Genomic DNA, 15,095 nt, shown 5'->3' with positions numbered 1-15,095 from the left:
AAGATACTACACTGTATGTGCAAGTACTGTAAATAAAAGTAACACACTGCATACCATGATACATTATACAATAAAATAAAGGTACATTACAGTAAATTAATATAAAACCTTAAAAATAGGCCTCAGTGTACAACATGACATTTAATAAAAAGACGTGTGTGTGAAATCAGATTGAAAAAAGTTACTGGCCCAAGGATGAATCAGTCTCTAAGGCTGTTCTAAATGTTCACATCAGCAAAGACATGAAATGAAACACGTTTCTTATTTCCAGAGAGGCAACTTGATAAACAGGCCAGATTTGTTACACAAATGCTTTAGAAAAACACAATTTCATGATTAAAAAAAGGGAGCATTCTCACAAAGATCCAGTTGGAGAAAACAGATTACTCCAGTGTTTTGTTTTGTTTTTTCTTACAAGGAGGGGCTACTTGCTTAAGACAAACCTTTAAGACAAACCTTATGCATGCATAACATGCTTATAGATACTGGTAGGAGAAACAGCTACTGCAGAAAGAAACACACTGATGATCAATCCAGTCAGATGTGGAGTGAAATCATTCATCACTGAAAACTGAAAGGCATTTTATCCTCTGTTTTGGTAAAGGATGTGATTCACTTAAGGAAGCATCAGTGAAAGACCACAAACCAACCTATAAGTCATTCTGGTGCAATGCCCCATACAGAGACTCAGATTTACACAGTGAAAGTGAAGTGTGAAAAAGTGAAAGGGAACCTTTGAACCCTTAGATCATAGAAGAGAAATGTGGGTTATGTGCGAATGCAGTGTTACAAAAAAAAACATGCAGAATTTGAAACTGAAAACAACATCTTTGTAAATGTGCGTTAGACTCACCAGGACATTAACAAAAAATAAAAACAGAATGCATAAAGAAAAATCCAAAATGCAACATTAACTCTGAACACAGGGGTCTCTCTGCAACCCTTCAGAAACCATTTATCTGTGATGCGACACCCACTTTAAAACAGAAAGGGTAGAGTGTCTTTGCAAGCATTCGTGGTATTAAGATATAAGGGGCTTTAAAATATAGTTAACGATACTTGGCAAGTAGCAGAGAGCATTCTGTCTATTTGGAGGCACTGTCCCTTCTCTAGGGCAGACCGTGTGGAGGTGAGACTGGAAACGAGGGCAGTGAGCCAAGACGTGGCTCAAATAACTCAGTCCACTCAGACCGTATGTGTGAGTGTGTGTTTGATATGTATATAAAGCATTAGGTGTGAGTCTTTTGTGTACAGCATAAATAAAATAAAAATCCACCTTGAAAAAAACAGGTTGATCTTTTTTTGGAGAGAACATGAATCCCATAAAAGCAGAAGATTGTAAATGTATGCAATGCTTGTGTGCAGCCTCTGAATCTCTCCAGAGCTGAGACATGTGTTGACATCCTGGCTCCGTCAGAAGCTATGACTCCCCTGTTATATAACTCTACATGTGGCTTTGCCTCTGGAGAGGAAAGGGATGGGGGGTGGTGCGGTGAGAGTGGGGATGGGGAGGTGGGGGTTTCTGCCCCAAAGCCAGAGCCTCCACTGAACTGCATCATGTGAACACAGTGACTAAAACTGGCAAGAGTGAACACATGTACTTGTAACTTTGTGAGTGAAAGATGCTTTCAGGCAGTGCAGAGTGGCTGTTTGTGTTTGTGCATGTGAGAGGATGCTCTGCATGCTGAACATGAGTGCGAAGGTCTCTTCAAGAGGTACAATGTGACAAACTTAACCATGCGTGACGTTGATGCAATGTGTGTGTGTATGTGGTCCCAGCACTACAGTGTTTCAGCAGCAAGTGTGTCTCCTTATGGTCACAGGGCAATACTGTTGGTCCTGTGTTCAGGAAAGCAGAACAGTGAGTTTGAGGGGTCGTCACAGTCGTCGGGCAGCCCGGTGTCTGCTGCTGCCAGTGGATTCCTGCTAATGACCAAGTCCAGGCTGTCCCCGGCCTCCATAATGAGGGGCACAGTTAGACAACAATCCAAATCCCTGGTCCTCACACGGTTCACCTGGAAGATTAGAGGCAATGAAAGCTATCATTCAACATGGTTTTACATTTGAATATTCTGGGAAAAATGTTTTTTGCTCTTTTGCCCAGACAGTGAGGATAAAGAGCAATAAAACAGCATAAAGACAAGACAAACAATAAAAATAACAATTTAGGCAACATCCTTCAAATGTATGGGCTTTTTTCCTTTTTTTTTTTTTTTTCCCCAACACTGAACATTTCATTAACAGAATACAACATTTCAGTGTCAGATGATGGGAAACACTTCACTTGAAGGCCCTTTATTATATAAGCAGTCTGAAAAAATGTCATAAATTGCTACAGCTACATTATAATGTAGTTATGTAACTAATAAAATTGTAATATAATATTTATGTAATATAATTGATTAATGCATATAAATAAAGTACATAATTGATAGTACAGACTAAAAAGTATAAGTGATGCATAGTTATGGAAAGATGACAAGAATAATTCTACTCTCATGTCTCACTGAGTAAAATGCAAAGATGAGGCCAGGAGACGGTTATCGTAAGTAAACATAAAGACTGGAAACAGGAAAAACAAAAACAAAATTCTTCCTACCAGAACCACTCAAACTAATTAAGACATCTACATCCATACTAGCATAAAGACCATTTCTCATAGCTGTTTCCCCATGCTTCCATTTTTTATGCTAGGCTAAGCTAAGCTAGCCTAACCAGCCATAGTCTTTTAGTTAGCATATAGAAGTAATTAGCTAGTTAGTAGGTCTAAGAAACACACAAGGTCAGGTTAGCCATTTTCCCCTGCTTTCAGTCTTTATGCTAAGCTAACCACATCCTGGCTCCAGCTTCATATTGAACACACAGTTATGTGAGTGGTATCAGTCGTCTCATCTGACTCTTGGCAACAAAACCAAAAAAAAATAGAGGAAGTATTAAAGATGAAGTTTATAAACAAAAAACATTACCTGAAGAATGCGGTCAAAAGACTTTAAACCCGCCTGGTCAGCTGGGCCATCTGGGCGGATCATGTTGACGTAAACCCCTTTCTCCAGGAGCCCGTCTGATACACTGAAACCAAAGTCATGGCTCTCAAGGTCTTTCCTTATTGTAACCTGCAAAAACAGGGGACCTTAGAGTTGCACAGAGATTGTACAGCACAGCACAGCACATGCTCATAAATATCAAGAGGCTTCTATACAGATTAAGGACAGTGTGGTCAAAAATCAAAACAGCAGAGCTAGATGTCCTGACTTTTAGTCCATAGCATAAGAAAACACTGGATCCTGCTGGATCCTAGTAACAGTGCAAATCAGCAGTCTTTCATTAGAGCCTGCTGCTTCCTAAATACTTGCAACTTTAAAACTTCACATCTCTAGTTTATAAAGAGCTTTTACATTAAAAATTTAAAGTTTACAACTTCAAATAGAGGGAGAACTTGACAAAGCTCCATCCAGAGTCTCAGAGGATATTGTACAGCTCTTTTCACAGGTCTAGCAGTATTCCCCATAACTGCTTTATTCATAACTGCTTAAATAAGAAGATACAGCAATAATATGGTTAACTTAACATAAAGAAAGGAAACATGGGGAGACAGCTAGCCCAGCTCCACCCAAAGAAAACAAAATCCGACTACTGGCACCTCTACAACTCACAATCAAGTTATATCTTGCTTTCCAGTGACTTCCCACTGTGCTACCTTTAGACAGAGCCAGGCTAGGCATTTTACCCCTGTTTTCAGTCTTTATGCTAAGCAAAGCTAACCGGCAACTGGCTGCAGCTTCATTTTGAACTTCTCATCTAACTTTTTGCAGGAAAGAGTATTTCCCATTTAGTGGCCTAAATAAATAAATAACTGGGGGTGGACATTTATATTAAACGCACAGCCATTGTATTGTATTTCCTTGCAATGTACAGATGCCTTTTATTACCCACCTCCTGTATTGTATTCACAGTCACATGCCTCTGTATCATTTGTTTCTCTTTGGATTTGGTTGGAGCAACACTATAACAAGGTCAGCAATTTAACCATAACCAAACAAGAAACAGCTTGGGGCATTACATGTCAAGCTCAGATGACTTTCCATGATAGTACAGAAGATGTGTCTACTGAAAATATTTTTAATTTCCACACTGCAGGACTGTGATGTACTCTGTTGTTGTTGACCCAGTTTCACCTGCGCAGCCAGTCAAACACAGTGCAACAAGATGCACAGATGACACCCAACAGTACACAGACGCAGTATGGGTTCACAGCATGTGCACCTGCACAGGTAATGTTGTATAATGAGTGTTGTGTGTTTTTGTCATACACACAGTGCAAGTCCTGACTGGCCAGGTATCCACTGGGTCCAGTTACACTTTACCGACAGGAGCAGTGAGTCAAGTGGAGGAGGCACGCAGGTATAAACTTCATAATGGGCAGATTCCCTCAGGACATTGTTGTTTGTACCTTGTTTATTAAGCTGTGAGTGCAGCTGACTGATCAGTTCATAATGATATAGATTATTCGGCAACGCTGTGGATTATAGCTTGCAAATGACAGTGGAATTATTACGCACATGTGAGATTTCAATAAAATACTTATCAGGTAGTTACATGCTAATATGAGGGAAGAAGAAAAGTGGTTAGAATCTAAGAAGAGTTAAGAGTTTGTGTTTAAGAAGGACTATAAATCTGAGTACCTACTTAATGATTACAGGGTAAAGTAATTTTTTTTACCAGGTAAAAAGGAAAGGAAAATTGACAAAATAGTATAAATTAAAAACTAGCTAAAAAGTTTTTACAAATGGAGTGCCTTTACAGTTTTTAGCTACATTACTATTGTCCTGGGGATCAAAACATTAGGCTGGCAAGACGTCGGGGAAGAAGAGCACATTTTTATGTACTGGGGAACAGTAACATAGTTTTGGGATCCAGAGTAGGATCAAAACTGATGTTAGAGGAAAAAATGTGAGTGTTCACATGTCATTGCAAGGTCGTAACGCAAACTTTGTAGTCACACCAGATAAATTAGCTACTTTTGTTCTGTATTTGTTGCAGTTTTATATCAAGTGAAACCAGACACAAACAAATAGTGTGCAGGTCTCAGAAAATCAACTGAAGTGATTGTATTAGCTTTAATACTGGAATTTACTTTTAATGTAACTGCCAGCAGCAATGTTTCTTTTCACACAGTGGGAGATATCAGTCAGGAATTCCTGATGTCTCTGACTCAGAATTACAACTCAGATGCTGATGATGAAGATGGCTCAACCCTGTTGGTCCCCTGTCTGTACCCTGTAAGTTCTGGGTTACTTGTAAAGGTATTTACAATTTAAATTAGTAGCAGGTCCCTCCTAAATGCAAAATTGTACCACTGCACCCACCTCAAGCTTTCATGTAAAGCATCGCCAATGTTTCCTAGATGTGAATTTTTGTTGGTTGTTTTTAAGGTAACACTTCCTAGTCACTTCCTAGTTGAATTACCTTGTGTAGTGCCAGAGTTGTAGGGGACACAATATCGCAGGGGTCCACTTTGGCCCTGGCTGGTACATCTGTGGTTCCAGTCGACATGTTCAGGTTGCTTTTGTTCTTAAACTCAGCATGGATTCCCTCCTTCTTAATGGGGCTAATTTCAGACTGAAACATCAAGTCTTCATTGGTCTTGGTCTCTTCTAGGTACAGACTAAGTGCACTACCTGTCATGGATGCCTGAAAGAACAAAAATGAAAGGGATTAGAGCTTTGTGTTTCAAAAAGAAAAAAAAAACTTCTATCTGCAGAAACACACTCATACATAATCTCTCATGCAGGGTACACAGTGCCTGATTAGAGGCAGAGGCATTGCACAACAGCCTTCCTCGGTCAGTGTGGCAGCAGGTGCCCGGACTGTCTTGTCAGATTTAATAACAGATTACACACTCTGCCGATTATCATAATGCTTCATCTGGCATGATCATTTAGGCTGACACCAGTCTATGAATACATGAGTAGGACAGAGCAGATGGAAGAGGAGAGGAAGCAGGAAAAGGAAAGGCGGGCCTACCTCCAGCTCCCTGAGAATCTCTGACTGGCCACAGGTCTCGAGGTCCTGCAGAGCCTGGGACCAGAAGCTGTCCTCCTGGTTCAGGGTGCCATGGCAACGAGGGGGGCTGATGAATCTATGACAATGCAGGAACCAGAACATGAGAGCAGCCCTGCAGTGTGGAGGCCGGTACTGCGTACCAAGGCAGCATGGGAATTGCAGTTTTTTGGGCTGCACGCTGGAGAGTCCCTTTGAAAATCTCTCAGGACCACAGTGAGGGTTTATTGTAAATTCTCTCACTTGTGGCAGCTCAAAGGAGTCCGCTAGATTAGATAAAGCCTTAAAAAGAGTTCAAGTTTACAAAAGTAACGTCAACCCCCAAAAAAAGCAGAAAATTCAAAGCATGTGACACAAAAGTTCAAGGAAAAAAAAAAAAGTCTAGTGTGAAGAGACAGATAAGGCTGATGTATCCTTGGGCGCTTTAGGTGCTTTCTGAGGAAATGTTTTTGGTGTGGACAAGGGGTGACAGAAAAAGATGTATCTATGTGAAACACCAAAGAGCTCGTGGGCAGTTAGTAAAGCAGATGAGAGAGAGAATACCTGAGAAAGAAGAGAAAAGGACAGTTTGGAAAAGCACAAAATGTGAAAACATACAACACAAAATGAAGAGAGAGTAACTCACAATGCAGTTTGCTTTTGTCAATGAATTCAAAAAGTGCAAAAGAAAGCTTTTACTTATACACAGTGGTGGAAAAAGTACTCAGATCCTTTAAGTCAGTAAAAGTACCAATTTACAACATGCAAAAATACTCATTACAAATAAAATGCCTGCAATCAGAATCCAACTTAAGTTAAAGCACATTTATTATCTAAATACACTTAATGTATCAAAACTAGAAGTACTCATTGTGCAGTAAAATGTCCCCTTGACTAATATATTATCATCATGTCATATGTTATGACATAATACTTTTTTTAATACAGATGCCACAATGTATAACCGGCATTTTCCTGTTGCTGCTGGTTGAGGACGAGCTAGTTTGTCTACTTTATTCCAGCCAAGCGGTCAAGGCCCTTCTAAAGGGTCACAAGATAAATCTGAGGTGTCATGAGATGATTAACAGTAGAGGACAGGAGAAGAAGTAACCCTAACCCTTCTACACAGAAGAATTTGTATTTATATTTTTTATTTATTTATGTATTTAATTTTTTTTTTTACTTTTCCCTTTCAGATTTTTTGTGAAATATTAGATAAAAAGTTGGGAACCACTGGTTTTGCCTTTAACAGTGTGTTATATTTTATGAGCTTGTCGTGTTTTTCTTTTATGTAAAATCTTAACCTGAAAAGTAACTATGGTTGTCAGATAAATATAAAATGCAGTGGCACTGAAGGACAAATGGAAATATTTTATTTAGGTACAGTTCTTGAGCAAATGTACTCAGTAACTTTCCACCACTGCTTACATACATAGTATGATTTAAATTAAATATGTACTTTGCTGTGAAATCAAAAACACTCAAAGCTGAACTGACATAAAACAAGATGCTGACAGGAAGGAAACTGCTCTTACCCAGGTATCTTGTCCCACTCATCCTCAGTGAATCTCCCATCATACAGCGCTGTGTGGTGGATTAAACCTGCAGAGCTTGAGCTGGTTTGGGTCCTGTGCTTTGTGCGCCTCCACTCATTTGGATTGAGCAATATGTCGGATGCTTTGTGAAGATATGTCCCTAAATCAAACAAACACAAGAAAATACACTGATGTGAGAAAGGAAATCATCAAGGTCGTCTTCAGGCAGCAAGTGTCCAGTGGACCTCACCTTGGCTACTGTATCCTGCGTCGAACCCCGAGCTATCCCAGGAGCTCATGGCAGAGTCTATACTGGGAACAGTGGCAGAGTAGACTTCTGAGTGTTTACTGGTCTTCTGGGAGTCTGTCAGTTCGTCCTCTGTGTCACTTAGAAATCCAGCTTCTCTATCCGGAGGCTGTCGGCCATCAGATTCTGGGAATAAACACCAACTCAAGTGAGTATTAAACAAGGTAGAAACACATTTTCAAAACACTAAATTAAAACACTGCATCACTTCCACTGCCTATACAGACAGTATAAGAAAAAGTACAGTTTTAAAAAGAACATCAACATCTTTCTTCTTCTATTTTAAACTTTATTTTTCTGATTTGCTTTTGTCTCTTATGTGTATATGTTGTCTCTTTTTCTTATCCTGTAAACATGTAAATTTATAACTAAAAGTGCTATGAAAATAAGGTTTGTTCTTGTGGTATGAGATTAAGAGGAGAACAATGTATCATCAGCAAAGGACAAAGGGAATATGAAACCGCACAGTGGTTCAGTGGGGATGTTCTTTCCAGAGGAGAATGAATGAGCAGGTTATGAGAACTGAATGAAATTGAAAAAAAAATAGCTTCAAGATTAAAATTGTGGGCAAAAACATTTGAAAATATGGCACGCAATCATTAGAAATGATCTTAGGCCTAAGAAGAAAACTGTGTTATTATGAATCCATCTGCTCTCATTATCTTATCACCTTTTATGTCTTTTTAAAATGTTTTTTGTATTACTTTCCTTTTTGACTTTCTCCTTTGTGTGTATTTTTTGTTTTTAACCAATTTCTTCAGCTACATCTGCAAGATCATTTTTGCAAACATCTATGAATGTGTGTAATAAATAAAATAAAACCATACGGTCAGCTTGTTTCTTGATCTTAAGAGTGACGGACTCCCCGGCCATCTGCAGGAGGTGAATGGCCTCGCTCAGCGGCTTTCCTTTTAAACTGACCCCATTGATGGCCAGGACTCTGTCCCCTATATGGATGGCCCCAGTCCTGCAGGGTTAGGGAGAGCAGAGGAGACAGAGATACCAGAGTATACCAGACAGTACCGACAGGCGGGCCAGGAAACCTGTCAGGCTGCCAGTGTGCTGACTGAGACAGAGACAAAGAGGCTTCTTGTTATAGAAAAAGACGAGACAGCCATTGTTTACTGTCTCATTTATAAAAAAAAAAAAAAAAGAAAAAAGTTTCCAAAGAGGGCCTCTACAGATTTGACTATCCTCAGCCCCGTGTAAGTGTCACCATTTTCTCAAATAACTACCTTGACCCCCTTGCCCTTCTCTCACCTCTCTGCCAGGCCTTTCTTGGTGAGACCAGAAATGACGATGGGGTCAAAGGGCTCCTCTGTGCCAGAAATCGTGATGCCCAGTGGTCCATTGTATCTCTTCAGCTCAACTGTGTAGATTATGGATCCTGACATCTCCAACTCATCTATAGCACACAGTGTAACAGCATATACCATCCATAAGATTCAATATTAGGTAAGATGTAATGAAGCCCATGATGACACAAACTATTTTGTTATTAATACTATTTTCTTTCTGAGCAAATAATCATCAGATTGTTGTTGTTATTATTATCATCAGACAGTTGTAGCCTTGTCCAGGGGTTTCTAAACTGTGGGGTCTGGCTCCTTCACAGAGCCACAAGTCAGGTCTGATAAATCTCAAGGTCAGGTCCGGTTTTTTCCTGAAAGCCATAACCACACTGAACTCACACATGCACTGAACCCCACAGTCTATTCCCCTGACCCCCCGGATTTCCTTCCTTCTATCCACTCACTGTGCAATATCCGTATTCTGTGCAATACTCATTAATGTGCAATAACCCATACTTCTTGAACTGTGCACCTTACCCCCCCTTGTATTTTTGTTTTTTTCTCTTCATATTGTTGTATAGCTTTCCTTTTACATTTTGACTTGCACTAAACTTATTTAATTTAATCTTATTTTATTTTATTTTATTCTGTTCTATTCTAAAGAGGAAAAAACTTTTTTGTGCTCCACAAATTTGAGTTTAGTCTTTGGACTTCTTTGTCATTTTGCTTTTTTTTTGTTAAAAATTTTTGTTTTTGGGCCTTGAACAGTTACTTTAATTAAACCATCTGCCAAATTTAGAGGTGGAATGTCTCTTTGGTAGAACTGCCCCAATTAGTCATTGCTTCTTCTGTGAGGGGTCACAAGCCAAAAAAAAGACTGGGAACCACTGGTATAATACTTAAAAGTGCATTTCATTTTACAAACTCAGTAGTGGAGTAAAAATTTCCATCTGAAATGCAGTTCAGTTGAAGCATAAGTGCAATACTTGAATAAATATTAACTTTCCACCACTGTTCATATTGATGTGCTGTGTTTTACGTGATAAATGTACCGATGTTGTCCTCATCCTTCTGGATTCGCAGTTTGACCATGTCCTCGGCCTGCTGCAGGACGTGCATGGCGTCCTCAATGGTGCAGTTCTCCAGACGTACGCTGTCGATGGCCAGAAGCCTGTCTCCAGGCTCCAGAGTGCCTGTTCTACCGTACAGAAGAGCAAGAGGATCTCAACTATTAAGTGGGACCAGAGAGCTGCTGCTCCTGACTCACTGTCAGAATCCTATTAGCCTGATGTCTCAGTGGGATCCTTGGGGGTGACCGTAACCTCACCCTCAACCCTAATCAACACTGAGCCCTTCTGAAATGCAGCTGCTCTGCCCTACTGATCCAGTTTTGATAGCTCAATCCAATTAGGCTTTTATTACACGCTGGATTCACAAAACAATTTTATTTTGTGCATGATTAATCCCATATAAGCCTAGAAAACCTAGTTCACCCTGATCTGTACAGTGTTCAGAAATATTGTCATTGTGTCATTGCCACAGATTGTTTTTGTAAAAAATGTATATGACTTTGTGCTGTGACAGCTGGAGTAATAAAACACTGAGCAGTAATATTATTAGCTCTGTGTGATGACTGGACATACCTGTGTGCTATGCTTCCTTTCCTGATGTCAGAGATGATGAGGGGTTTGCCAGGTTTCTTACTTGCTGGTAAAACAGAAAAAACTGTCAGTGTTTTTATTTCAGGATGTATGAAACAAGGATAAAACCTCATTAACTGTGACTCTAAATATTTCAGTCAGTGCTGTTTTCTCTTTTTTTGCACTGGCCATACTTCGCTTCCTGTTTGTTTTTTTGTTCTTTTTTTCCCGAGCTTGTTAGAGCAGAAAGGATAATGATGAATGTTGGTACAGGCCAGTACTATTCAGGGCTAATGAGGTATGTGCCCTCATGCTTTTGCAAGCCTGAATTTTATGGATCAGAGAACATTGATTCAAAAGGAGATTTACAGTCTGAAGGTTCTGTGGAGTATTGTTGAGCAACACTGCCCCCTGCTGTGTGTTTTGCTGCCAACATACTCACCACTGATGGTGATGCCCAGCTCCACTCCTCTCCTCTTGGGTAGTTTAACGTGGAAGGTGCCACTGCTGGGAACCACTGACTCTAAATGGGAGATGTAAGTAAAGATGTAAGCAGGATGGCACAAATAAACATGATTACACAACAAGAAATGCACAAAGAAGTGCAGTACATGTACTATATGATACCTGCAACATCAAACTCAATCTCCACTGTGACCTTATTGGCCAGAGCGGAGTCTCTGAGCAGCTGATGGGCTTCCTCCAAGGTGCCATCTTCGGTGGGGATCCCATTAATGGACAACAGTCTGTCTCCAACCTGTACCAGCCCACACCTTTGCACAGGAAATACACAAAAACAGCCCAGTCTGAAAAATGTCAGAAAAGGGTTAAAAAATATATATAATTTCCCAGGCTGAATGTTTAGGATGCCCTCCTTAAAAACAATATAGCCTCTGGGCTTGACATAAACACATTTAAAAATGACTTTATCTGAACTTGAAAATAACGTCAGAAAGCAAACACATACATACAAGGGGGAAAAAAAGTCACACATATCACACATTTAATCAGACCCTTAATTGCGAGGGCAAACACTGAAGCACTGTCAACTGATATTAATTCACTGACGACCGCTGCTCATTAACCTTGTGTGGAGGCTGAGACACCAACATCACAGTCAGATGCTGTACTTGAGTCACTCCTGTCCAACTGCTGCTGGACTAATCGTGTGACAAGACCCAGGGGAGATGGCCCTGCGCTGATGGCACAGACACCATCATTAATCTTGCGAGACAAGGGCAGATTCTATGCAGTGGCCTGATCAGAGCTGTGTGTTAATTAGACTGCAACATGTAGTCTTGATCAATACAGTACATACTGTACCAATATGGGGGAGAGGGTTAGCCAAAAAAAAAAAAAAAAACACTGGCCGCATCAATGGACCATGAATAATGTGAAGTGTGATAAATCTACTGCTGGAGACTCATGCTCCAGCAGGCAATACATGCAATAGTTGTTCAGATATTTCAGTCCAGACCAAAATGGTTGACCCATTGACCAACCAACTGACAGATCGAATGCTTCTCAGCTTTTAATCATCTCGTGACCACTCAAATTAGATTTGTGACTCATTCTGTGGGTCCAGACCCCCTGTTTGGGAACCACTGCTGAACTAGCCAAATGCAGCTCTCCTGCAAAATACTCATGGACAAAATAGTCATTGAGACACCAGGCTAAAATTAGCCTTTTTTCACATGTGACATTTCATTGTCAGGCTGAATGATTAGCACCAAGGCCCTCTATAGTTCAAGGTGACTCTCTATATGACATTTGTTTACTCGTTAGGTGTCTCAGCCCATTACCTCTCAGCTGGGCTGTCGGGCTCAATAAAGCGGATGACTGGGGGAGCGGACAGGGTTTCTGTGGCAAAGACACCCCCCTGCAGCTGGATCCCAAAACCTGTGAGTGGATCTCCCCTCAGGACGACCTCGCTTGTTTCCACATGAAAAACCTGCCCCCCTGGGCCGACAGAACTGGACGCCAGAGATACTGAGGGAAAGGGAGAGAGGGGAGGGGGACACATCAGAGAGAGATATTAGTGGAGAAGTGGCAGATAAATGGAGCAAGAGAGGGATTGTGGGGGACAAAAAATGCAGGAGGGTAAGGGGAAGAGACATGCACCCACAGAGACAACATGGGAATGGAAAGAGAATGAGTCACTTATCAGAGTTTATGTCAGTCATGTTTACGTCAGTGATCAGTCAAATCTGTTCACACAGTGAGGGGGCAGCAACATTTTAAAGGGTCAGCTCACTCACGTTACGATAAAAACATATCACACTTCATCTCAACAACTTACCACCACCAAAAACATTAGTTTTGGTTGGGTGTGCTTAATAAAATGGCCACTGAGCAAAAATTCCACACATCAGGACATAAAAATGACTACATGCAACTATATGCACTACACTACAACATGCTTAATTTCATTGAACTAACTGGACAAACAAAACAAAAAGAGGCAGATGGTTTGTCATACGTGAGCTCTTGTGGTCCTTCTTCCTGGTCCTCCTCTTGCCGGTCAGGCTGCGGGGGCTGGTGGGAGCGATCGGAGGTATGGGGCAGGGCAGCGTGTTGCTACCTTGGCTGCTGAAGCCTGAGGTGGCTGTGGAGGAAGGGGAGAAGCCACCACTCGCAAGTGCTGAAAGGAGACATAGCACTACACATATCAAAAAGCAAGTACAGTAAGAGTAAACCACATCACTGTGACAGTTTATTCACATCCATAGCAGCAGCGGCAGCAACATACACTCATGGGAACATGCAACAAAAGAAAGAAATTGTAACAGTGTTGGAGTAAACCTCTTGGAAAAAGATTTAACAAACATGCAGAAGAAAAGGCTCCTGCTATGGTGTCTCGCCAGCAGCAGTGCTGTCACAAGTGATAACTTACATTTGCAGTGGTCCTGCTGGTTGTGTGGGTGGCTTGGGCTGCTCCATGTCTTGCTGTGGCTGGCATGTGGGGGATGGCAGTAGTTGCTGCTTTGGTCCCAGTGATGATGGTTGCTCTTCTGCACTTTTACTGCAGCAGCAAGGAGGCAAACACACCCATTAAGTAAACCAGATCCACTGCTCTAGATCTGTAGTACACTTCTTGAAATTCTACCCATGAAATCACACTTCCACTCCCATGTCTAAATTTGTACCACACAACACAGTGCCTGGAGGATAATTCAGAGCAGAGTAATTGATATTTAATGTTTTTGTCATGGTACAGTAGATTAAATCCTGTGGTTTAATGTATTTTGATGAGCATCTGAGAATCACTTAGACACAGTGAGCTGATTGCGAAGTGGAACAGGATCTTGAAAAAAAAAAGAATCTTACTTTTACTAGCAAGCTTCCAAAGAGCTGAGTGCAAATTGGAGATCATTTTTATAATTTCATTTTCAAAGGAACCCAATGGTGCAAAAACAGTCTGAGTGAGTTGACCGCTGGGCATGGTGAGGGAAAGATACTGGCTGTCAGCAGGCATGTGGCTTAACCTTGATTGGGCACAGCTGAATGCTTGATTGTTGATGATGCAGGATGTCTATCCCTGCCTCTGATTGGCAGATCATTTAGGTATAAATGTGCTTTAATTAAATCTTTTGCTTGTTTCATATTCATGTGGGGATTTTTTTTTTTTTTAGCAATTCTGTTGACTTTTCCCGCTTTGAACCGAAAGGAGATCAGCGATTGTTGTTAATTCTGAAAGGCATTTTATCCCTCATGTCAAAGCCTGTGTAACAAAGTGCATTCAGTCAAACAGTATTTATGAAGCATGCAAAGGGAAACAGCTGACCTACTGTATGACACACACCTCAATAATTAACTTTCCTTTACAGACTCATGCAGCTAAATTTGTCACTGAATGTTACATGTGACAGTAATCCTTGCTGCTTCATTTGCAGGGGTCTAATCTCTGACAACTTGCTCACATGGATGGAGGATTTGCTGCAAACATGGATGACTACAGTGGCGCCTGGGATGTTTGCTACATTCAGGGGACCTGGTTAAATCCAACTGTATATAATCAGAATACATTCAGGAGAACCTCCGGCCCTTTTCAGAGCACCAGTTTCTATCAGACTCAATCAAACCTGTAAAGCTGTGGCTCTGCCGGCTTATCCTAAGCCCACCTTGGGGAAGCTCTCCAAGAAATTGTGTTTTCAATCTATGCTGGTGGAAAGAAACATTAACTCCTAATCTCTTAGTGGCCATATCAGTCTTATTAAATCCCCAGAGGAGATTAAACAAATTGCATCTTATAATCGTGCCTTATCCTGGGGGGAAAAGAAGC

General features: G+C 40.8%; 1 protein-coding gene across 1 annotated transcript in view; it reads right to left on the bottom strand.

Annotated features, from left to right (window-relative positions):
* Positions 1-1,817: 1,817 nt before the first annotated feature.
* LOC121193198 (glutamate receptor-interacting protein 2-like) overlaps positions 1,818-15,095 on the bottom strand; it is a 28,934-nt gene continuing 15,656 nt past the window's right edge. The window contains exons 10-24 of the mRNA XM_041055400.1: positions 13,707-13,835; positions 13,293-13,454; positions 12,616-12,802; positions 11,441-11,586; positions 11,256-11,336; positions 10,817-10,880; positions 10,226-10,371; positions 9,142-9,286; positions 8,709-8,848; positions 7,825-8,007; positions 7,575-7,734; positions 6,025-6,139; positions 5,467-5,691; positions 2,967-3,113; positions 1,818-2,015 (exon numbers count right to left, since the gene is read on the bottom strand). Coding sequence (XP_040911334.1) covers positions 1,818-2,015; positions 2,967-3,113; positions 5,467-5,691; positions 6,025-6,139; positions 7,575-7,734; positions 7,825-8,007; positions 8,709-8,848; positions 9,142-9,286; positions 10,226-10,371; positions 10,817-10,880; positions 11,256-11,336; positions 11,441-11,586; positions 12,616-12,802; positions 13,293-13,454; positions 13,707-13,835 — 2,228 coding nt within the window. The remainder of the gene's footprint in view (positions 2,016-2,966; positions 3,114-5,466; positions 5,692-6,024; positions 6,140-7,574; positions 7,735-7,824; positions 8,008-8,708; positions 8,849-9,141; positions 9,287-10,225; positions 10,372-10,816; positions 10,881-11,255; positions 11,337-11,440; positions 11,587-12,615; positions 12,803-13,292; positions 13,455-13,706; positions 13,836-15,095) is intronic.

This window comes from Toxotes jaculatrix, chromosome 2 (genome assembly GCF_017976425.1).
Source record: "Toxotes jaculatrix isolate fToxJac2 chromosome 2, fToxJac2.pri, whole genome shotgun sequence".
Classification (NCBI taxonomy): Eukaryota; Metazoa; Chordata; class Actinopteri; family Toxotidae; genus Toxotes; species Toxotes jaculatrix.
This window is presented reverse-complemented; position numbering and strand designations above follow the sequence as displayed.